At 45.2% G+C, this 25,187-nt stretch overlaps 1 protein-coding gene across 1 annotated transcript in view; it reads right to left on the reverse strand.

The window, feature by feature from the left end:
- The window catches only part of PLCL1 (phospholipase C like 1 (inactive)), a 308,994-nt gene that overhangs the window by 88,924 nt on the left and 194,883 nt on the right, over positions 1–25,187 (reverse strand). Inside the window, exon 4 of the mRNA XM_075180082.1 lies at positions 1,006–1,081. Coding sequence (XP_075036183.1) covers positions 1,006–1,081 — 76 coding nt within the window. The remainder of the gene's footprint in view (positions 1–1,005; positions 1,082–25,187) is intronic.

A 25,187-nucleotide genomic window follows, 5' to 3' on the forward strand; every position in this document is an offset into this window, starting at 1 on the left:
TTCATTTATGTTTTTCAAATTAGTTGAGCGACTGCTTATTGTAAGTGTATTCTGATCTATTTTCTCTACAATAACAACTTGTACACTTAGCAGCGTCCTGTCTCTAACTGAAGCATCTATACCTAAATAGAAAACATTATTAAAAGGTGCCATAGACATTTTAGGTTTTTTTGTAGCATCTGCTATGTACAAGAAAGATGTTCTCAGGTTTTGCAAACTGTGGTGTGCATGTAAAAAATTATACATTTATTTTTGCTATGCTACCTCCAATTGAAAAAGAGCAAAGAAAACAGAGCCCCTTACTTGCAAATATGGGGACTCTGCTGCCATGAGGAGCTGAGACGTAAAAAGATAACCATCCTGTAATGAGGATTCTACAGTACACTAGAAAGCAAACACGCAAAGTCATCGCACAGGGTGCGCTGATTTTTTTTACACCTACATAGTGCATAATGCATAATGTAGAAAACATATTTTCTATTAGTGACAGGTCCTATTTAACTCAAAATAACATTTTACTGTTAGAGTAATGAATAAAACATGTACCAAAAAAAATCATTTGCACATTTAAACCTTTACAGATTCTGAATAAGGAGTAACTGGAAATATTTCATAGACATGAAGGACCACATCAATAGAAATCAACATAACATTCAGCCTAAATACAGGATAAATTGCCAAAATATGTTGCATGTATGGGCATCCTATTAATAGACAAAAGTGTTGCTTTTGCTACTGGTTTTTATAAATATCCCCTCAGTATGCGCCTTCTGGATCAAAAGGAGACGACTTATAAGCATTACTTTAGTAGAAAGAAATATCTTAAATTGTATTACACCTTTTAATTTGAGTTTGTGTCTAATTTAGTAGATAATTATTATTTCAACCACTAAATTTAACACAAGTCATGTATTTTTGGTTCCTACTGGCTGTATGTGCAAAACATCCCATTTACTGTCAACATTGTGGTCTTGTGGACATGGAATAATATGATGGAGAACTGACCTGTTTTCTGACACTGCAATATCTTCTCATGGATTATATCCGCTGCCTCAATCAGAGACCTGCTCTCTTGTATTATCTGTGAGAAGGAAGAATGAACAGCTCAGTCACAAGAAAATGATGGTGGATTATATTCTCCCATATCATAGTACCACAGAACAATGCAAGAAATCTGACTTAACTTTGCTTAGATGGATCACCTGGGATAGCTGCATTTCATCACTAACATGGATTTGCTATAATCTATTTAAATTTAAAGCTATAGTGTAGTAAACAAGATGTTATGGTATTATGATGTTTTTTAATTTTTTATGTTTAGTCAAGAGTATACATAATATACATACATAATAGGTGACTAGATAGATATAAACAAAATTACATTTATAGACCCTCAAAGACTGCATGTGATGAACAGCTAAACATCTATTCTGCACAAAAGACAGCAGGTCTACAAAGCTGAAAGATATATCTGTATGAAACACTTTTAGAGATTAATTTACATTAGGAATAGAAAGGCAAGATCTGAGATACTAAACATTAGCTAGGTCTGTCTTCGCAGGAGTGGTCTCTGACATGTCTATGTCTACTAAACATCTCATCCAGCCTTGTAGTATTATCAAAACACATGACATTGATTTAACTCAAGGGGACTTTGTAGCCAATATAAGAGATAATGTTAAAATATTTAGATTAAAATACAAAATTAAAGTAGAGCAGACTTCCATGGAAAATTCCAGGAGGCATCATCTGTATGAAATATTGAAAAATGAAATACCTCTCCATTACAAAAGAGATACCCCGTGGGCTTTGGTTTAAAATGTAAAGGTGCTGGAGCCACTTCAAGCAGAGATTGTACAAACTCGCAGTGACAGGATATATTTTTAATAGGACAGACATACGTTTATAGTTAAAGTAAAATAAGAACCAGCATGGAAAGTAGGCTGTTGAACAAGGAAACAATTTAAATACTCAACTATCATATGCCATGACAGTAAGGTATATTTACTAACCAAAGACCATGTGGACACACTTAATTATGCGCAAATACGTCTGTTTTTTTGCCTAGTGCATACACAGACGAACGTCCACTTCCTAGTTTGGGATGTGACCCTATACAAACGCTTTGCATGACCATTTGTTGGAATGCAGGACCCAGATGGAAAAACACATGGTGGAAAAAGTAAAAAGAGTCTCTTCAAAGGCCTGCCTACTATCACTTTAGGACTATCTGCTTTATTTCATCTTTTACTTTTTGAAGTGTTAGGCTCTTCTTTATTATATGTGTCACATTTGTGCACTTTAAAGTTTTTATTAAATTAGCATTTGGATGCACAAAAAATGCATTTTCCAAAGGTTTCAAGCAAGCAAGTGTAAAAATCACATTGTTTTACAGGGGGAAAGAGGCTTTATGGCCTCTTGCTAAACCATAAATTAAAATACTAAATGCTCTGTCTCCACACATTCACATTCAGCAAGGAATCCACCCATCTCCTTCTACCAGTAGTAGCAACATTTTATACTCTTAACACACTAATCTATGCAGTATAAAGATATGCATTAGATATGCATTTGAAGGGAAAGCTCAAATAGGACCCACATCATTAACATAAGAGAAAACTAGGACATGAGGGGAGAAGCAGTGGTAATAGTAAAACAATTACCACAATTCCAACAGCGAGGACACCTACAAATAAAAAACGAATTTAGTAAAAACCGATTTAAATATAAGCAGACTTACCTGAAAACCGACTGTTGAGATCACCGATGGGAGCAGAATGCTAACCACAACTTAATCCAATTCGACAGCGCTTCGGCAGTACACTCTGATGTCATCGCGTCTTCTATGAATGTTAATTTAAAGCGGCAATGTCGGGATCCCGCAGGTTAAGTGATTAAAGACTTAACCCAACATTGGCCCCCCTTCACACTCTGTCGTGCTGCTTTGGCCCCTCTTCACACTCTGCCATACTACTTTGGCCCCCATTCACACTCTGCCATGCTGCTTTGGCCCTCCATCACACTCTGCCATGCTGCTTTTTCCACCCTTCACACTGTGCCATGCTGCCTTTGCTCCCCCTTCACTCGCTGCCATACTGCCTTTGCCCCCCTCCACACTGTGCCATGCTGCCTTTGCTTCCCCTTCACTCTCTGCCATGAGATCTTTGCTCCCCCCTTCTCACTCTGCTATGCTGTCTTTGCTCCCCCCTTGCTTCCATTCCTTCACTTACCATTTCTATCGGATTCTTTCTTCTCTTTTCTTCTCTTCTTCTGTCTTCTTGTGACTCCTCTCTGCACCACTCTTCACTGAACGACATTCAGTGCGGACGGAGCAGAGAGGAGGGAGGAGGGGCGACGGCGCCGCAATCATGTGAGTGTTTTTTTTTTGTTGTTGTTGTTTTTTTAAAAAGTGTCCACTCCCCCCACCAACGAAGAGGGAAGTGATCAGCGTTGGGGCCTACCGTACCGGGGGATAGCCTGGCTCCCCGGCTGGCCAGTCCGACCCTGGATACAACAGCAGGACTGGCAATATAACTGAATAACTCAGGAAGTCAGAAATAGTAAAACAGTTCTTAGAGGCAGTACAGAGTAGCCGGATACCAGATCTGGCTCCAAGGCTGGAGAAGCAGAGAAGGCCGGAGACACAGGATGTACCATGCTGTCAAGATACCTGGTAGATACAGGAGGCATGAGGTACTGGATGAATCAAAGTAGACAGGACTCGAGATTTTGCCAGGAGGCACAAGGCACTGGATCGATCCGTGGGTGTCTGAATAGAGGAAAGTCGAACAAGCCAAAGACTCAAAGCCAGAAGACCCACAAAGGTAACAGGGAATGAGCTGGAGCGTAGTCAAGAACGAAGCCTGGGTCTGAGATAGAACATAAGCAGTGAAACCAAGGAACAAGCAGGGATCAAATCTAGGAAGTCAGACTGGAACAGGACACAGGATACTCTGGAGAATCATCATCAGCAGCAGCAGGCAAGACAACAATTACTGGCACAGATTACAGGGAGAAAGGCAGTGAACAGGCGTGGGTGCTAATTAGGCAACTCCTAGTAAGGTGGTATGTACAATGGTGAGACAGCAGCACATCTGCTGGTAGAGGGGTACTACAGGCCAGGTTCACATAATGGCAAAGTCCAGATATAACTCTCAGCAGACAGGAGCTGCAGGATGCAAACAGCAACCCTATGGAAGATGCTGCAGTGCAGCCGAGGGCAGAGCCTGGCATTATCTTTGCGCAAGCATAATCATGGTGCAATTGTATGTGTTAATGATTGTGACTTGTGTGTATGTTTGGTCAAGATACAAATATATTAGGTTGCACATATTTTTAAGATCGTGCAAGTGGATTTGTGAGAGAATGCAAAAAGCGCATCTTTATGTTACACTCTTAATGAGACCCTATGTGTACAATAGGAAAGGACTATAATGTTGTGCTGTTCATGGGTCATAGATAACAATTTAATCAGTCAGTACAGTTTTTACAAGTGTGGTGAGTTATTCCTTATAACACACAATTTTTCCTCATAAACATCTAAGAAATGACATCAGAACACACTGCTTACACAAATATTATTTACAGGAGTTTATAGACATATATTCAGTGGCCACTTTATTAGGTACACCTTTCTAGTACTGGGTAGGACCCCCCATTTTGCAGCAGAAGTTGAGATTTGTTAGACAAGACAACAGTTTTCCAATCTTCAACTGTCAAATTTTAGTGAGCATATGCCCACTGTAGCCTCAGTTTACTGTTCTCAGCCGACAGGAGTGGAACTTGGTGTGGTCTTCTGCTGTTGTAGTCCATCAGCTTCAAAGTTTGAAGTATTGTGTGTTCAGAGATGCTCTTCTGCATACCAGTTATAACGTATGGTTATTTGAGTAGCTGTTGATTCCCTGTCAGCTTCAACCAGTCTGGCCATTCTCCTATTATCATTAACAAGGCATTGGATATTTCTTATTTTTCAAACCATTCTCTGTAAACTCTAGAGAGTGTTGTACATGAAAATCCCAGGAGATCAGCAGTTCCTGAGACACTGACCAAGGAATGATTGCTGGCATCAGACAGAGGTGTCAATGTCACCTAGATCACATTGCTACTCCATTCTGGTGTTTGGTATGAACAACAACTAAACCTCTTGCCCATGTCTGCTTACTTTTATGTCTTAAGATGCCGCCACATGATTGGCTGATTAAATATTTGCATTAAGCAGCAACTGTACAGGTGTACCTAATAAAGTGGCCACTGACTGTGTTTACAAGATTTGTGTATTATTTGTATTATAAGCAAATTTAAACTTGTCCTCATAAGCCTACATATACATTGTGGGAATCTATGTGCTGTGTTTCAAATGTCAAGTGGTTGATTTCCCAATATTATAACTGAAGCATAAATTACACTGAAGACCTTTCAAGAACCTCATATGGCCCATTTTGCTTGACTAAAACAGAACAGAATTGTGCTTTTCACTGTGAATAGTTTGATAAAACTTCAGTCTCTTACTACATAAAACAGATGTTCGGAGATAGGAGCCTGGAATTATCCCATTAGAAAGAAAAGATGTTACCCTGCATAAGTAATGCTACTTTGCTGCACACATAACTGATTTTAACTGTCTGGAAGCAAATGTACTCTGCTAAAATATGTAAATGTGTCATTTAGGCCAATATTTTAATAGAAATTATAATAATCTCTGCCGTCTGTAATACATTCAAATATGAGGTTATATGAAATCAGGGACATTGAAAAAAGCATAATTATTAGATATATGTATATATAAAGAGCTTAAAAAATTAGTTACTACTAACCCACTTAGATGGAGAAGTTGATTTGTTAGTTTTGTCCTCAGACTGCAATTTTTCTATTGCCAGCCCAGTGCCATTTATTCGCTGAAGTAAGTTTGATTTCAGCGGTCCAAGCACTTCTCTTCCCACATGCATCACACACCCCTTCCTCCTTCATAGTCCACCGACTTCAAAAACAAAACAGTGTGACAGGATATCTCCTCATGCAAGACCCCTTATAGCCACCCACTTCCTAATCTACCCTAAATTCATTGCTCCCCATAATCAAGGACAAAGTCTCTACACTTATCTCATCCCAAAACTTGCCCCGTCACCCTATTCAGTATCATCTTCTCTCGTTCCCCTGCTTCATGCCAACCTGTAACTGACTTTTTTAACCTGTCTCTCGCCACTGGCAAATCCTCCTTTAAAGCCATGCCAACCTAAAAGAAAATATCTTATGACACAAATAGAGAAATATCTGCGCTAGTACCCAGTGTAAGTAGGAGGTGGCTACCGAAAACGGGGACACTGTAAAAGGGGGGACCCCTCCCCCTGGTTGGATACTATCATGATTCAGCGAGCGGATTGTGTTCGTTTTCAGAACCTTTTATGTCAGCAAGTCTGCTGCATGTTTATTGCTCTTATCATCATATATTTTAACCGGTACCACGATATTGGAAGATGGAGCAAACATCTCCATTTAACCCTTGCGATCTTGCATGGACCCAATAAAATACTTATGGTCTCTAATATATACCTTTTAAATATTACACCAAACAGGCGCCAAGGGACTACCCCAAGTTTTCTCTTGTGGTCCTTTGATATCTTATGACACAGCCTCCCTCTCCAACTAACACCCTATTTAGCTCTTCCCCTTTGACGCCAAACCAATTTGTATGCAACTGGCTATCTCACTTTTTCTCCACGATCTTCCTTCTTGACTCACTGCAATTAGTCTCAATATTCCACTCGGACTGCCCTCACAAAAGTGATAAACGATCTACTTACAGCAAAGTCCAAGGGGTATATTTACTAAACTGCGGGTTTGAAAAAGTGAAAATGATGCTTATAGCAACCAATCAGATTCTAACTAGAATTTATTTAGTACATTCGACAGAATGACATCTACAATCTAATTGGCTACTATAAGGAACATTTTCACTTTTTCAAACCCGCAGTTTTGAAAATATAATCCAAGGATCACTTCTTAATGCTCATTCTCCTAGACCTCTCTACTGCTTCCCTAGATTGGCCTTCATGACACAGTTCTTTCCTCATTTTCTGCCTATCAATACAAATGTTCTTTCAATGTCTCTATCTCTGGCACTTCCTCTCCTCTGCTCCCATTATGCCTCTGGTACCATCTCCACGCTGATAACTCTACCTCTCCTTCCCTAACCTCTCCCCTTCTCTACTATTTTGTGTGACAAACTGTCTCTCTGCTATTTCCTCCTGGATGTCACAATGCTAACTATAGCTCAACATTTATAATACAGGGATTGTCATCTTTCCTCTTCCCTGAATTGCTACCTTGCCTCCAATTTTCCTCACCATCAACATCACTGCTGAGTGATCTTCCACATTAGTACTCTGACAAGAAATCATTTCCTAAAGACCGTTTATTTCTATAGTAAATGTCAGTGCAATTGTATTGTTTATTGCTACTATATTGAAACTAACATTGTATAGTGTGACAATGAAGGAGACCTCCAATATATCCTGACAAAGGGGCAGGTGTAGGGGACTACATGTACAGGCAACACTTTGATTTATCTTGCTACACATGATTGAAGTCTGTATACCATCCAACTAAAGGGACAATCACAGATGCAGGACTACATGTAAGAGATATACCGTTACAATACAAGGAGACTAACACAATTGAGCCTGGACACTGATATATTGTGCATCATTTAATGTTCAACACTTAGGGGTATATTTACTACGTGACGTTACCCCCGACGTACGTTTCGCTATTGCTTAGTCATGGAATCGACTAAGCAATAGCGAAACGTACGTCGGGGTAACGTCACGTAGAGTGACATCAGAACCGGAAGTGGGCGGAGCCGTTCGCGGCGTTCTGGTGCTAGTGTAAACCTTCCAACTGATAATGAGACTCTCTCAATAAACACATGTTAGCGTCTAGATATTTGTCATCCCACTACAATATACTATTGAAAGATCATATGGGGAATAGCATTAGCGAGTTAGTGCCTCTGAGGAGACCAGCGTCATAGGGAATACCCGCTATACACGAGTCACTGACTAATATCTAGAGGCATAGTTCAAGCAGCACATATGTATGAGAATCCAAGTCACCATATACTTGGCAACTCCCTGATATACCACATAGGATTTGCGCTTTAGAATCTCTAGCATGTATTTAAATGTACGGCACTTTGAAGGTTAACTCATTACTGGATCTATTGAGGAACAAATTAGGCAAGATTGCCATCTATAGTTTACACTAAACACAACACGCAATATCAAGTGTTAGACAAGTGATACACTGTTATCATGCAGACTGCATACATTGTCCACCATTCCATTTGATATATACTGATTATTCGTGTTGTGTACACTTCCTTCATAGATCCCATATCAGTGTCTTTCCTTTTGGAAACGTTATACGGACTCAAATCGGCTCCATCCCAGGGTCCATTCATTTTTAACTCTATATTTCTCAACACTATATTCTTTTTAGATTTCGCTTTTTTATTAGTGTGGTATATCAATACGTACCATTTTTAATGCATACCAATAAAAACTATATGTTTTAATCAATATTTGCATGTACCTGGAGTGCTTATTTAGGTCATTACTTTTTCTCTCTTTTTGGATTATATGTATACATATATGACCTTAGCACCCCCTCACATAATTATATATACTTAATAAAAAGTGAGGCAGGGTACTATCTTGTGCGGAGCGGTTTTTCCATGTTATCCCCTTCCCCCCCCCCCCCACCCCCCCCCATTTTCCCTATGATATCATATACCTTGTTAAGCTCATAACCTAACAGATTTAAGCAGTTCTGAGGATTAATTGAGGAAGTAACTTGCTTGAGCATGATAGTTAACATAGTTCAGGGACAACTGAAATGCAGATGCTTTTATATCACTGATCTAGTTGTGAGTGGAAAATTGCAAAACCATTTTTAATATCATATTTCTCCTTACTTAAAGACTTAATTCTAATCGTACTAAAGAACAAGTGAGGCAGAAAGTACAGAACACAATGTAGTACACAGGTCCATTCACAGGCTATAACAAATTCCATTTAGATGAGAGATGTGTTACAAGTCCAACAAGACTTCACTCAGATGTTGGTTTACATAACACACTTGCTATGCTTTCAGGGGAATTCAGTCCTGAAGGAATGGGAGGAATAAACTGTCTTTTAAGATATAACCCTCTTGCAAAATGTGGCGATATAATGAGTATGTGTTTGATGCCCATATTTCCAAACCACCTACTAACATGGCAATAAAAAATCTACCAATTCCAATTGGACCTGTGACTTCTCATCCCTATTGTGTCTATGTTTCCTTAAGCGTTAAAATTATATAACTTTTATACAACTATTTATGTACTCTGTACTTACAATTGTACAGCTCTGGGGAAGATACTTGCACTTTATTATAGCCAGATATAAGGTGGAGACTCCATACAACAGGGATTCAATCCCCACATACATGTTAGTCATCCATGCCACGTGGCATCTGTCACCCTCATAAATGCACAGTATGTGCTGTTGGCAATGTGCCTACTGCCCAGCACTCTGACTAGGCCGGACAGAAGACACAGCAGTGTTTACTTCACCTGAGCAGGCTGGAAAGGGCATGGATTCTGTGCATGATGCTACACAAGATGGGCAAACACATCAGACGATTACGTTTTAGAGGAGGGACTCTAACAAGTTACTTGCCCTGGGTCCCTCAAAAATCTTTATAAGTTGACGCACATTAAGTAATAATAATTATAATAATAACATGGTGTTTCCTGCTGGTCCAAATCATTCATACATAGTTCTAAAATTTATAGGAAAAAAAAATGTACAAAGTATATAATACTGTACAGTCATGACCAAAAGTTTTGAGAATGATACAAGTATTGGTTTTCACCAAGTCTGCTGCTTCAGTGTTTTTAGAACGTTTTGTCAGATGTTGCTATGGTATACTGAAGTAAAATTACAAGCATTTTAGAAGTGTCAAAGGCTTTTATTGACAATTATATTAAGTTTATACAGAGAGTCAATTTTTGCAGTGTTGATCCTTCTTTTTGAAGACCTCTGCAATTCACCCTAGCATGCTTCCAATTAACTTCTGGGCCACATACTGACTGATGGCTACCCATTCTAATCAATGCTTGGAGTTTGTCAGAATTTGTTAGTTTTTGTTTGTCCACCTGCCTCTTGAGGATTGACCACAAGTTTTCAATGGGATTAAGGTCTGGGAAGTTTCCTGGCCATGGATCTAAAATTTTGATGTTTTGATTCCCGAGCAACTGAGTTATAACTTTTGCCTTATGGCAAGGTGCTCCATCATGCTGGAAAAGACATTGTTCATCATCAAACCGTTCTTGGATGGTTGGGAAAAATTGCTCTTGGAGTATGTTTTGGTACCATTCTTTAGTCATGGCTGTGTTCTTAGGCTCAATTGTGAGTGAGCCCACTCCCTTAGCTGAGAAGCAACCCCACACATGAATGGTCTCAGGATACTTTAGTGTCGGCATTACACAGGCTGTTGGTAGCGTTCACCTTCCCTTCTCCGGACAATCATTTTTCCAGATGCCCCAAACAATCTGAAAGGGGATTCAGAAGGGAAAATGACTTTACCTCAGCAGTCCAATCCCTGTACCTTTTGCAGAATATCAGTCTGTCCCTGATGTTTCTCCTGGTAAGAAGTGGCTTCTTTGCTGGCCTTCTTGATACCAGGCCATCGTCCAAATGTCTTCGCCTCACTGCGCTTGCAGATGCACTCACACCTGCCTGCTGCCATTCCCGAGTAAGCTCTGATTGGTGGCGCCCATATCCCGCAGCGGAATCAACTTTAGGAGACCTGTCCTGATGCTTGCTGAACATTCTTTGGTGCCCTGAAGTCTTCTTCACAACTATTAAACCTCTCTCCTTGAAGTTCTTGATGATCTGATAAATGGATGATTTAGGTGCAATCTTACTAGCAGCAATATCCTTGCCTGTGAAGCCCTTTTTGTGCAAAGCAATGATGACTGTGTCACGGATCTCAAACAGAAGTACAGCTAGGAGTCACGAATTTGGTGAAAACACTCTGTGTTTATTTGCAGAGAGGTATTAACAACAGGTAATAAGGAGCAGTGATAAATACCAGGTTCCAGCTGATGCAGAAAGTAGCATGAATGTCCAGAAACAATCAGGTAAGGACAACAGGAAATTACATCAGGATTGGACAACAGGAAAGGACATCACAGGATGGGACAACAATAACCAGCCCTGTGTGCTGGGAGTGACAGGTATATAAAGGGAAAACCACACCCAGGTGCATGGGATAATTGGTGAACAAGTTAACCCCTAAGGCAAACAAGAAAGGCATAATAGCAGCACCTCTGGTAATCAGAGGTACTGCTGCAATACAATACAATAATAGGACACAAAGGGCAGGAGCTGCCATGCAAAGCAGCATGTAATGCATAAGCTGAGGGCAGATCGTGACAGTACCCCCTCTCTTAAGGGCGGATTCCAGACGCCTAATTACCAGAAATGTCTGAATTCATCGGAATCATAGTCCAGAATTGGGGGCCCGGCAAAAAAGTCCTCGTCCAAGGGTGGAAAGGCAAACGAGACCATGCCAGTTCAAGCACTGCAGAACCACCTCTTTTCTTACGTCCTCCTCTCTTACGGGACTTCCTTAGAGTTGGGACCTGCGCCAACTGGGTGGAGCATAAGGGTAGTTCTCGAACTGTAGTGCCGAGTAGTGTTGCTGAAAGCACCGGTGATCCACAGGATGGCACTGCAGGGGTTGGAGAAAATTTTTTGATTGCTTCCTCAACAAACCGTTGTAGGTCAAACAGGATGGGATCTTGGGTTTCAACAAAAGGATTTGCCCATTCCAAAGCTTCTCCTTTAAAATACGAAATAAGGAACAGTACACGTCCCTTAGGGTTGTTAACAAGCTCTGGTATGGAGGGAATATAAGAGGCAGCAAATTTCAGAAGAGCACAAAGTTGGGAAACATGACCCTCAAAGAAAGGCAACGGCTCAGCCTCGGCACCCTCAGCACAGGATGACTCGGACTTGGCAACAGACCTGACAGGGGACCCGGACTGGGCGGCAGACTTGGGAGCAGGCCCGGACTGGGCGGCAGACTTGGGAGCAGGCCCGGACTGGGCGGCAGACTTGGGAGCAGGCCCGGACTGGGCGGCAGACTTGGGAGCACTTTGAGAAGCCTGAGGACAGACAGCACTTTGAGAAGCCTGAGGGCAGACAGCACTTTGAGAAGCCTGAGGGCAGACAGCACCAAGTGGTAACTCGGGCTGAACCGCATGGACTGGCAACTCGGGCTGGACCGCATGGACTGGCAACTCGGGCTGGACCGCATGGACTGGCAACTCTTCTGGAGCAGACTGGAGGGACAGGACCCCCTCTGGAGAAGTCTTTAAGGGCAGCGCCCCCTCTGGAGCAGACTGGAAGGGCAGCGCCCCCTCTGGAGCAGACTGGAAGGGCAGCGCCCCCTCTGGAGCAGACTGGAAGGGCAGCGCCCCCTCTGGAGCAGACTGGAAGGGCAGCGCCCCCTCTGGAGCAGACTGGAAGGGCAGCGCCCCCTCTGGAGCAGACTGGAAGGGCAGCGCCCCCTCTGGAGCAGACTGGAGCTCAGGAACAGAGACAGCGGCTGAAGACTCTGAACCGGACACAGTGGCAGCAGGCTCGGGACCGGACACAGTGGCAGCAGGCTCGGGACCGGACACAGTGGCAGCAGGCTCGGGACCGGACACAGTGGCAGCAGGCTCGGGACCGGACACAGTGGCAGCAGGCTCGGGACCGGACACAGTGGCAGCAGGCTCGGGACCGGACACAGTGGCAGCAGGCTCGGGACCGGACACAGTGGCAGCAGGCTCCAAGCTGGAGGCAGATGATGTGACCTCAGAGCTGGAGGCAGATGATGTGACCTCAGAGCTGGAGGCAGATGATGTGACCTCAGAGCTGGAGGCAGATGATGTGACCTCAGAGCTGGAGGCAGATGATGTGACCTCAGAGCTGGAGGCAGATGATGTGACCTCAGAGCTGGAGGCAGATGATGTGACCTCAGAGCTGGAGGCAGATGATGTGACCTCAGAGCTGGAGGCAGATGATGTGACCTCGCCACAGGAGACAGAGGCTGGCACCTCGCCACAGGAGACAGAGGCTGGCACCTCGCCACAGGAGACAGAGGCTGGCACCTCGCCACAGGAGACAGAGGCTGGCACCTCGCCACAGGAGACAGAGGCTGGCACCTCGCCACAGGAGACAGAGGCTGGCACCTCGCCACAGGAGACAGAGGCTGGCACCTCGCCACAGGAGACAGAGGCTGGCACCTCGCCACAGGAGACAGAGGCTGGCACCTCGCCACAGGAGACAGAGGCTGGCACCTCGCCACAGGAGACAGAGGCTGGCACCTCGCCACAGGAGACAGAGGGAGTGGGTGCCTCAGGACAGGCGGCTGGAGCTGGCAGATTGGGTCTCTTCGCAGAGAACAGGAATGCTGGAGCATAAACAGATTTGGAGTGCCGAGAGGAAACAACAGGAGATGGTTCAGTAAGCTGACGTGGTCTACGGACAGGACAGTCCTGCAAGAAATGTGCATTGCTGGCACAGTAGAGACACAGTTTGTTGGTTATTCTGCGCTGTCGCTCCACTTCGGTCAGATGGGGGCGTGGCCCACTTGTGAACCGGGCATTAGTTAAACTGCAGTTGTTAGTTAAATGCAAATTTGACATGGTATTATTGCAAGGTGTTGGCGGCACGGATTCAGCAGCAGACAGAGTTGGCTGGGTCAAATCAACAGTATTAGATTTCAGTGAAACAGTCTCTGATAGTCTCCTAAGTGGGTCCAAAAGCAAAGTGGAAAATTTAGCCAACTGGGAGCGTAGCAATATAATGTCCATTTGTAAGGTTTGTAGCAGTGGTAATTCCATGATTGGTAAAACAGACATGTTGCAAAAGACAAATGAAAACTTGATTGCAGCAAAAAAAGTCCCAGAATAAAACAAAACTTTCACCTGACTCCAAAGCTGTTTTTGGGCTGGTTATACTGTCACGGATCTCAAACAGAAGTACAGCTAGGAGTCACGAATTTGGTAAAAACACTCTGTGTTTATTTGCAGAGAGGTATTAACAACAGGTAATAAGGAGCAGTGATAAATACCAGGTTCCAGCTGATGCAGAAAGTAGCATGAATGTCCAGAAACAACCAGGTAAACGGTAATGCAGGGTAGCAGAGGGTAGGTATTAACAACAGGTAATAAGGAGCAGTGAAAAATACCAGGTTCTAGCTGATGCAGAAAGTAGCATGAATGTCCAGAAACAATCAGGTAAGGACAACAGGAAATTACATCAGGATTGGACAACAGGAAAGGACATCACAGGATGGGACAACAATAACCAGCCCTGTGTGCTGGGAGTGACAGGTATATAAAGGGAAAACCACACCCAGGTGCATGGGATAATTGGTGAACAAGTTAACCCCTAAGGCAAACAAGAAAGGCATAATAGCAGCACCTCTGGTAATCAGAGGTACTGCTGCAATACAATACAATAATAGGACACAAAGGGCAGGAGCTGCCATGCAAAGCAGCATGTAATGCATAAGCTGAGGGCAGATCGTGACAGTACCCCCTCTCTTAAGGGCGGATTCCAGACGCCTAATTACCAGAAATGTCTGAATTCATCGGAATCATAGTCCAGAATTGGGGGCCCGGCAAAAAAGTCCTCGTCCAAGGGTGGAAAGGCAAACGAGACCATGCCAGTTCAAGCACTGCAGAACCACCTCTTTTCTTACGTCCTCCTCTCTTACGGGACTTCCTTAGAGTTGGGACCTGCGCCAACTGGGTGGAGCATAAGGGTAGTTCTCGAACTGTAGTGCCGAGTAGTGTTGCTGAAAGCACCGGTGATCCACAGGATGGCACTGCAGGGGTTGGAGAAAATTTTTTGATTGCTTCCTCAACAAACCGTTGTAGGTCAAACAGGATGGGATCTTGGGTTTCAACAAAAGGATTTGCCCATTCCAAAGCTTCTCCTTTAAAATACGAAATAAGGAACAGTACACGTCCCTTAGGGTTGTTAACAAGCTCTGGTATGGAGGGAATATAAGAGGCAGCAAATTTCAGAAGAGCACAAAGTTGGGAAACATGACCCTCAAAGAAAGGCAACGGCTCAGCCTCGGCACCCTCAGCACAGGATGACTCGGACTTGGCAACAGACCTGACAGGGGACCCGGACTGGGCGGCAGACTTGGGAGCAGGCCCGGACTGGGCGGCAGACTTGGGAGCAGGCCCGGACTGGGCGGCAGACTTGGGAGCAGGCCCGGACTGGGCGGCAGACTTGGGAGCACTTTGAGAAGCCTGAGGACAGACAGCACTTTGAGAAGCCTGAGGGCAGACAGCACCAAGTGGTAACTCGGGCTGAACCGCATGGACTGGCAACTCGGGCTGGACCGCATGGACTGGCAACTCGGGCTGGACCGCATGGACTGGCAACTCTTCTGGAGCAGACTGGAGGGACAGGACCCCCTCTGGAGAAGTCTTTAAGGGCAGCGCCCCCTCTGGAGCAGACTGGAAGGGCAGCGCCCCCTCTGGAGCAGACTGGAAGGGCAGCGCCCCCTCTGGAGCAGACTGGAAGGGCAGCGCCCCCTCTGGAGCAGACTGGAAGGGCAGCGCCCCCTCTGGAGCAGACTGGAAGGGCAGCGCCCCCTCTGGAGCAGACTGGAAGGGCAGCGCCCCCTCTGGAGCAGACTGGAAGGGCAGCGCCCCCTCTGGAGCAGACTGGAGCTCAGGAACAGAGACAGCGGCTGAAGACTCTGAACCGGACACAGTGGCAGCAGGCTCGGGACCGGACACAGTGGCAGCAGGCTCGGGACCGGACACAGTGGCAGCAGGCTCGGGACCGGACACAGTGGCAGCAGGCTCGGGACCGGACACAGTGGCAGCAGGCTCGGGACCGGACACAGTGGCAGCAGGCTCGGGACCGGACACAGTGGCAGCAGGCTCCAAGCTGGAGGCAGATGATGTGACCTCAGAGCTGGAGGCAGATGATGTGACCTCAGAGCTGGAGGCAGATGATGTGACCTCAGAGCTGGAGGCAGATGATGTGACCTCAGAGCTGGAGGCAGATGATGTGACCTCAGAGCTGGAGGCAGATGATGTGACCTCAGAGCTGGAGGCAGATGATGTGACCTCAGAGCTGGAGGCAGATGATGTGACCTCAGAGCTGGAGGCAGATGATGTGACCTCAGAGCTGGAGGCAGATGATGTGACCTCAGAGCTGGAGGCAGATGATGTGACCTCAGAGCTGGAGGCAGATGATGTGACCTCGCCACAGGAGACAGAGGCTGGCACCTCGCCACAGGAGACAGAGGCTGGCACCTCGCCACAGGAGACAGAGGCTGGCACCTCGCCACAGGAGACAGAGGCTGGCACCTCGCCACAGGAGACAGAGGCTGGCACCTCGCCACAGGAGACAGAGGCTGGCACCTCGCCACAGGAGACAGAGGCTGGCACCTCGCCACAGGAGACAGAGGCTGGCACCTCGCCACAGGAGACAGAGGCTGGCACCTCGCCACAGGAGACAGAGGCTGGCACCTCGCCACAGGAGACAGAGGGAGTGGGTGCCTCAGGACAGGCGGCTGGAGCTGGCAGATTGGGTCTCTTCGCAGAGAACAGGAATGCTGGAGCATAAACAGATTTGGAGTGCCGAGAGGAAACAACAGGAGATGGTTCAGTAAGCTGACGTGGTCTACGGACAGGACAGTCCTGCAAGAAATGTGCATTGCTGGCACAGTAGAGACACAGTTTGTTGGTTATTCTGCGCTGTCGCTCCACTTCGGTCAGATGGGGGCGTGGCCCACTTGTGAACCGGGCATTAGTTAAACTGCAGTTGTTAGTTAAATGCAAATTTGACATGGTATTATTGCAAGGTGTTGGCGGCACGGATTCAGCAGCAGACAGAGTTGGCTGGGTCAAATCAACAGTATTAGATTTCAGTGAAACAGTCTCTGATAGTCTCCTAAGTGGGTCCAAAAGCAAAGTGGAAAATTTAGCCAACTGGGAGCGTAGCAATATAATGTCCATTTGTAAGGTTTGTAGCAGTGGTAATTCCATGATTGGTAAAACAGACATGTTGCAAAAGACAAATGAAAACTTGATTGCAGCAAAAAAAGTCCCAGAATAAAACAAAACTTTCACCTGACTCCAAAGCTGTTTTTGGGCTGGTTATACTGTCACGGATCTCAAACAGAAGTACAGCTAGGAGTCACGAATTTGGTAAAAACACTCTGTGTTTATTTGCAGAGAGGTATTAACAACAGGTAATAAGGAGCAGTGATAAATACCAGGTTCCAGCTGATGCAGAAAGTAGCATGAATGTCCAGAAACAACCAGGTAAACGGTAATGCAGGGTAGCAGAGGGTAGGTATTAACAACAGGTAATAAGGAGCAGTGAAAAATACCAGGTTCTAGCTGATGCAGAAAGTAGCATGAATGTCCAGAAACAATCAGGTAAGGACAACAGGAAATTACATCAGGATTGGACAACAGGAAAGGACATCACAGGATGGGACAACAATAACCAGCCCTGTGTGCTGGGAGTGACAGGTATATAAAGGGAAAACCACACCCAGGTGCATGGGATAATTGGTGAACAAGTTAACCCCTAAGGCAAACAAGAAAGGCATAATAGCAGCACCTCTGGTAATCAGAGGTACTGCTGCAATACAATACAATAATAGGACACAAAGGGCAGGAGCTGCCATGCAAAGCAGCATGTAATGCATAAGCTGAGGGCAGATCGTGACAGTACCCCCTCTCTTAAGGGCGGATTCCAGACGCCTAATTACCAGAAATGTCTGAATTCATCGGAATCATAGTCCAGAATTGGGGGCCCGGCAAAAAAGTCCTCGTCCAAGGGTGGAAAGGCAAACGAGACCATGCCAGTTCAAGCACTGCAGAACCACCTCTTTTCTTACGTCCTCCTCTCTTACGGGACTTCCTTAGAGTTGGGACCTGCGCCAACTGGGTGGAGCATAAGGGTAGTTCTCGAACTGTAGTGCCGAGTAGTGTTGCTGAAAGCACCGGTGATCCACAGGATGGCACTGCAGGGGTTGGAGAAAATTTTTTGATTGCTTCCTCAACAAACCGTTGTAGGTCAAACAGGATGGGATCTTGGGTTTCAACAAAAGGATTTGCCCATTCCAAAGCTTCTCCTTTAAAATACGAAATAAGGAACAGTACACGTCCCTTAGGGTTGTTAACAAGCTCTGGTATGGAGGGAATATAAGAGGCAGCAAATTTCAGAAGAGCACAAAGTTGGGAAACATGACCCTCAAAGAAAGGCAACGGCTCAGCCTCGGCACCCTCAGCACAGGATGACTCGGACTTGGCAACAGACCTGACAGGGGACCCGGACTGGGCGGCAGACTTGGGAGCAGGCCCGGACTGGGCGGCAGACTTGGGAGCAGGCCCGGACTGGGCGGCAGACTTGGGAGCAGGCCCGGACTGGGCGGCAGACTTGGGAGCACTTTGAGAAGCCTGAGGACAGACAGCACTTTGAGAAGCCTGAGGGCAGACAGCACCAAGTGGTAACTCGGGCTGAACCGCATGGACTGGCAACTCGGGCTGGACCGCATGGACTGGCAACTCGGGCTGGACCGCATGGACTGGCAACTCTTCTGGAGCAGACTGGAGGGACAGGACCCCCTCTGGAGAAGTCTTTAAGGGCAGCGCCCCCTCTGGAGCAGACTGGAAGGGCAGCGCCCCCTCTGGAGCAGACTGGAAGGGCAGCGCCCCCTCTGGAGCAGACTGGAAGGGCAGCGCCCCCTCTGGAGCAGACTGGAAGGGCAGCGCCCCCTCTGGAGCAGACTGGAGCTCAGGAACAGAGACAGCGGCTGAAGACTCTGAACCGGACACAGTGGCAGCAGGCTCGGGACCGGACACAGTGGCAGCAGGCTCGGGACCGGACACAGTGGCAGCAGGCTCGGGACCGGACACAGTGGCAGCAGGCTCGGGACCGGACACAGTGGCAGCAGGCTCGGGACCGGACACAGTGGCAGCAGGCTCGGGACCGGACACAGTGGCAGCAGGCTCGGGACCGGACACAGTGGCAGCAGGCTCCAAGCTGGAGGCAGATGATGTGACCTCAGAGCTGGAGGCAGATGATGTGACCTCAGAGCTGGAGGCAGATGATGTGACCTCAGAGCTGGAGGCAGATGATGTGACCTCAGAGCTGGAGGCAGATGATGTGACCTCAGAGCTGGAGGCAGATGATGTGACCTCAGAGCTGGAGGCAGATGATGTGACCTCAGAGCTGGAGGCAGATGATGTGACCTCAGAGCTGGAGGCAGATGATGTGACCTCAGAGCTGGAGGCAGATGATGTGACCTCGCCACAGGAGACAGAGGCTGGCACCTCGCCACAGGAGACAGAGGCTGGCACCTCGCCACAGGAGACAGAGGCTGGCACCTCGCCACAGGAGACAGAGGCTGGCACCTCGCCACAGGAGACAGAGGCTGGCACCTCGCCACAGGAGACAGAGGCTGGCACCTCGCCACAGGAGACAGAGGCTGGCACCTCGCCACAGGAGACAGAGGCTGGCACCTCGCCACAGGAGACAGAGGCTGGCACCTCGCCACAGGAGACAGAGGCTGGCACCTCGCCACAGGAGACAGAGGCTGGCACCTCGCCACAGGAGACAGAGGCTGGCACCTCGCCACAGGAGACAGAGGCTGGCACCTCGCCACAGGAGACAGAGGGAGTGGGTGCCTCAGGACAGGCGGCTGGAGCTGGCAGATTGGGTCTCTTCGCAGAGAACAGGAATGCTGGAGCATAAACAGATTTGGAGTGCCGAGAGGAAACAACAGGAGATGGTTCAGTAAGCTGACGTGGTCTACGGACAGGACAGTCCTGCAAGAAATGTGCATTGCTGGCACAGTAGAGACACAGTTTGTTGGTTATTCTGCGCTGTCGCTCCACTTCGGTCAGATGGGGGCGTGGCCCACTTGTGAACCGGGCATTAGTTAAACTGCAGTTGTTAGTTAAATGCAAATTTGACATGGTATTATTGCAAGGTGTTGGCGGCACGGATTCAGCAGCAGACAGAGTTGGCTGGGTCAAATCAACAGTATTAGATTTCAGTGAAACAGTCTCTGATAGTCTCCTAAGTGGGTCCAAAAGCAAAGTGGAAAATTTAGCCAACTGGGAGCGTAGCAATATAATGTCCATTTGTAAGGTTTGTAGCAGTGGTAATTCCATGATTGGTAAAACAGACATGTTGCAAAAGACAAATGAAAACTTGATTGCAGCAAAAAAAGTCCCAGAATAAAACAAAACTTTCACCTGACTCCAAAGCTGTTTTTGGGCTGGTTATACTGTCACGGATCTCAAACAGAAGTACAGCTAGGAGTCACGAATTTGGTAAAAACACTCTGTGTTTATTTGCAGAGAGGTATTAACAACAGGTAATAAGGAGCAGTGATAAATACCAGGTTCCAGCTGATGCAGAAAGTAGCATGAATGTCCAGAAACAACCAGGTAAACGGTAATGCAGGGTAGCAGAGGGTAGGTATTAACAACAGGTAATAAGGAGCAGTGAAAAATACCAGGTTCTAGCTGATGCAGAAAGTAGCATGAATGTCCAGAAACAATCAGGTAAGGACAACAGGAAATTACATCAGGATTGGACAACAGGAAAGGACATCACAGGATGGGACAACAATAACCAGCCCTGTGTGCTGGGAGTGACAGGTATATAAAGGGAAAACCACACCCAGGTGCATGGGATAATTGGTGAACAAGTTAACCCCTAAGGCAAACAAGAAAGGCATAATAGCAGCACCTCTGGTAATCAGAGGTACTGCTGCAATACAATACAATAATAGGACACAAAGGGCAGGAGCTGCCATGCAAAGCAGCATGTAATGCATAAGCTGAGGGCAGATCGTGACAGACTGCATGTGATTCCTTGCATATAACCTTGATTAACAGAGGAAGAACAATGATTTTAAGCACCACCCTCCTTTTAAAGCTTCCAGTCTGTTATTCTAACTCGATCAGCATGATAGAGTGATCTCCAGCCTTGTCCTCGCCAACACTCTCACCTGTGTTAATGAGAGAATCACTGACCTGATGTCAGCTGATCCTTTTGGGGCAGGGCTGAAATGCAGTGAAAATGTTGTTTTTGGGATAAAGTTCATTGTCATGACAAAGAGGGACTTTGAAATTAATTGCAATTCATCTGATCACTCTTCATGACATTCTGGAGTATATGCAAATTGCCATCATAAAAACTGAGGCAGCAAACTTTGTTAAAAATAATATTTGTGTCATTCTCAAAACATTTGGCCATGACTGTATATATGACACAAGTGATACTTTGTACAATGTGCATTAAAAGGATTGTGCTGACAGAATTATCTCCACAGCAATTATCTTAACAGCAAATGTATGCCATGAAATAAAAATAAAAACAATTTATTCTTTTCCAAATGAAAGACATTGTACACTAACGACGTTTACTCTTATATAGCATTAGCCTGCCTGGAGTTTCTGAAGTATTGGTATTTTTTGTTTATTGTTCTGTACTGTTTCACCCTGTATAGTCTACTGTTTGTGCGTGTAAGGTGCTGCGGAAACCTTGTGGCGCCTTACAAATATATGATAATAATAATAATAATAATAGCATATTGGGGCTCATTTAGAGGTGTGCTCAGAACGTAAGTAGGAAAAAAAGACGTACAAAAAAGCATATTTACATGCACACGTTAAGTAGGATGAATCTCAAGGGCATCCAGTCAGACATACAAGTCTGTACATTTACGCTTACAATGCGGCTTAAAAATACAATACAATGGGGGGAATTCAATTGGCCGCGTTACTGTAAGAAGTACTGTTTAAGCGCACTATTACCGTAATAATGGTGATAGTGGGCTTAAATACCGTTATTACGGTAGTTTCAACTAGCGCTGCGATACTCTGGGGGGGAATTGAATTCCCCCCTATAAGTCCAATTCTATATGAGCTCCACTAAGCATAAGACAGCATGACAAGACACACTGACAGACACATGTAAGACCGATGAGCACCTGCAGATAATATGCAATGTGACTGGTGGATAGGCTCATTAGGACTGTACAGTATACATATCTTGACATGGAAGGTTGTTACGACTACAGCACATACATTCAGTACGCTTGATATACTTTTCAATAATGTTTGTTTCATATTGGACAAGAAACAAATTGTCACTGTGAAAAGCTTTGCTAGCACCTGCCCTGTATTTATGTTTTCCCAAAAAACTATTTGCAAAATAAATGTACAATTTTGCCTATTGTGAGTGCCCCTTATTAATTTTGAAAACTCGCTTTCTTAGTTCAGGCAAAATGTCAAAACTCCTTTCCTGTGGTTATCCCTTTAAGCATTTGCAGCTGGGTAAATCATGCCTGATGATGTAAGGGAACTAATACTGGAAAAATAGGCCACTTTCCTAGGTTTTATAGGTCTTTTTATTGGAGGACATAAAGATGACAAGTTTACATGTATAATTGGAACATATGACCAGAGTATACAATTGCTTTTATCCATGATGATGATGTAACAGATTAACAATAATAGTAATAATTCTCACTAGGTGTATTGTTCCTTTGATAAACCCCAACGCTGCTTTCTTTGGGTCTATCATCTATATTAGCACAGGGGAGCATCCTGTGGCAGCCTACATCCTGGAAATGACCTATTTGAAGCTCTGTGTGTTAGCATTATTTAGACAGCAAGGATAACACACTCATTACAAAGCTGTCATCAGCTCACGCTGGCTGCTCTGCGTGTGTGATGTGTGTTTATAGAGTTGAGAGGAGCCCAAAATATATTTTTAGCCAACTGAATGGGCAGAGTCAGAGCTATTTCTAAAAAAGCCTTGCCTTGTAATGTAGTGACACAGTGATTAGTTAGCCTTGTCTGGGAGAAAATAAATAATATAGATGTATGCAGGTTTAGCAAACAGTAAATAATGACAATGTACTAATTATGCCAGGTATAGCAGCACAATTAAGTCACAGTGACACACTTTTACACAATTTGTCTTGTACAAGCAGATACAACTTGTTTTGAAATAAAGTATGTTAAATGCCCCACAGCATGAGTAATAGCATTATTACAGCAGCTCTCTATACCCTTGTCAAGACAAATTTCATACGGAGGAAAAATCAAAGTGTAAAAGCCTCTCTGTCTTCCCTTTTAAGGTGCTTGACACAGTTCATTCATGAAGAGAAAAAATAAGTAATTATAAGACGTGCAGCCAGCCAAAACATCCTTATTGAATTTAAAGGCCAAACTGTTAAAGATTCAAAGGCTGAGGGCATGATTTGTTTGAAGAGAATTACAGAATTCTTTATTTTTACAATAACTTTCTTCTCACCCATGTAACAAAACCACAGTTGGCCCAGGCCAGAGAACTCCCTTATTCCAGATAAACACATCCTTATAGAGGCCTACATTTCCATGTTGTTAAAGGGCTTACAGGTTGGAGTTTGAATGTAAAACTCCTGCAGGTTGTCAATGCAGCAGATTGGATCAACTGTGTGGTTGGCTAAAGCAATAGTTCCAGTTGAAACTAGTCATTAAGGCATCGCTGTATTGCCCTGAAAGAGTGCCCTGGTAACTATAGAGCATACATGGCTATTTGAGAATGTTCCTACAAAGCAGATTTGTGGCCCTATATTTTCCTGTGGCGCTTTCATTTCCTACATGGAGGCGCATCTCAGGGGAGTTGGATTATCTGGGCCATCTGCCAGAGTAAAACAAAATCTTCCCACTATTCTTACATAGGATCACTTCTAGGCTCCCATTCAAACAGAACAGGGAATGCAAAAGTGAGGGACAATGCTTTTGTCCTTTAGATTGGGAGGAACCTTGGCCCTCCTCCGGTTAGAGTGCTCAAATATCCAGCAGACTAAAAAATTATAGAGATTACCCCTCCAGCTTCACTCCTTAGCAGAAGCTTGTATAATGAACAAGTTCAACAAACATGAGTAACATCCACCTTTCTCTTATGTGATCGGTGGTAACATATTACATACACTCTAAATCAATGTGCTACCCGGTATGTGCCTACCTGCTGTTTATATCATGTCGCGGATAAGGCTTTTTCAGGTGGGGCAAGGTCAATTTCTTTAAACACTTGCAGACAGGCTAACAAAAACTTAGGAGAGTGGCCTCTTAGAACAACTGGCAGAAAATGGTGCCTGCGCATTTCTCAGTGTCAGGAGCGTGGGTGCAGAGGCATTCCACTGAGAGCCCTATTCTGCTTGGTTGCTAGAGATGGCTTCAAGTAGCCGAGCAGATAGTGTACTCTGCGATAATGTGATCACACTATAGCCAAATCCTACAGAGCGTTCAGTTTGGCTGCCTGCACCTTCAAAGTGCAGGCAACTAGACTCCTCGTTGTCCTTTATAGGTTCAGTATACGTAGTCAGTGTGGTTTATTGTTTGTTACCAGTTTTGATTCAATTGTTCTGTTGACCGTCGTCTCTGTCTGGTTCTGCTTCTAATTCTTTGGATTGTCAACTGCGATGACCTTTTCCTAGACACAGACTACTCTTTGGATTGGTGCTTGCCCTTAACTCTACTCTACCTCACTTCCCTAATTGTCACCTGCCCTGATCTCTGCCTTGAACATGTTTCTTGTTTTGTCTAATTCTGGCCAGTCTGAGTTTCTGCATTTCACCTATGTGCACTCTATACAGGTCTTGCATTTGGACTTACACATCCATTTGGCCTTCGTGTCTTCAATATTCTCCTGTGGCAATGTCTATCTCAGAATAAACCTCTATTATCATGTGCACAAGACCTGGGTTCAGCAGAGAACTGGTGAGCAGTCCAGCTCTCAGGGAAAGGGGGCTGATAAAAGTAAAGAACACAACTAGCCTAGTTCTAGAGACTTATTCTGGGAATTTGGTGTCTAGTGTCACACAAAGAGCACGGATGCCGATAGTCTAAGTTGTCAGCGACAGCCGTGGATCCAGAAAGAGTAAATGCTATGTGCAGCTTCTTTATTTGAAAAGAAAGTGACAACACAGGGACTTCACCCAGCAGATGGGGGTTATCAGGGCAGTGCAGAAAATACTTTTATCAGGTCTCTCCTGTCTGCTACCATTATTACATCCGTGTAAACTGGATATAA

Source organism: Mixophyes fleayi, chromosome 7 (genome assembly GCF_038048845.1).
Source record: "Mixophyes fleayi isolate aMixFle1 chromosome 7, aMixFle1.hap1, whole genome shotgun sequence".
NCBI classification, from domain to species: domain Eukaryota; kingdom Metazoa; phylum Chordata; class Amphibia; order Anura; family Limnodynastidae; genus Mixophyes; species Mixophyes fleayi.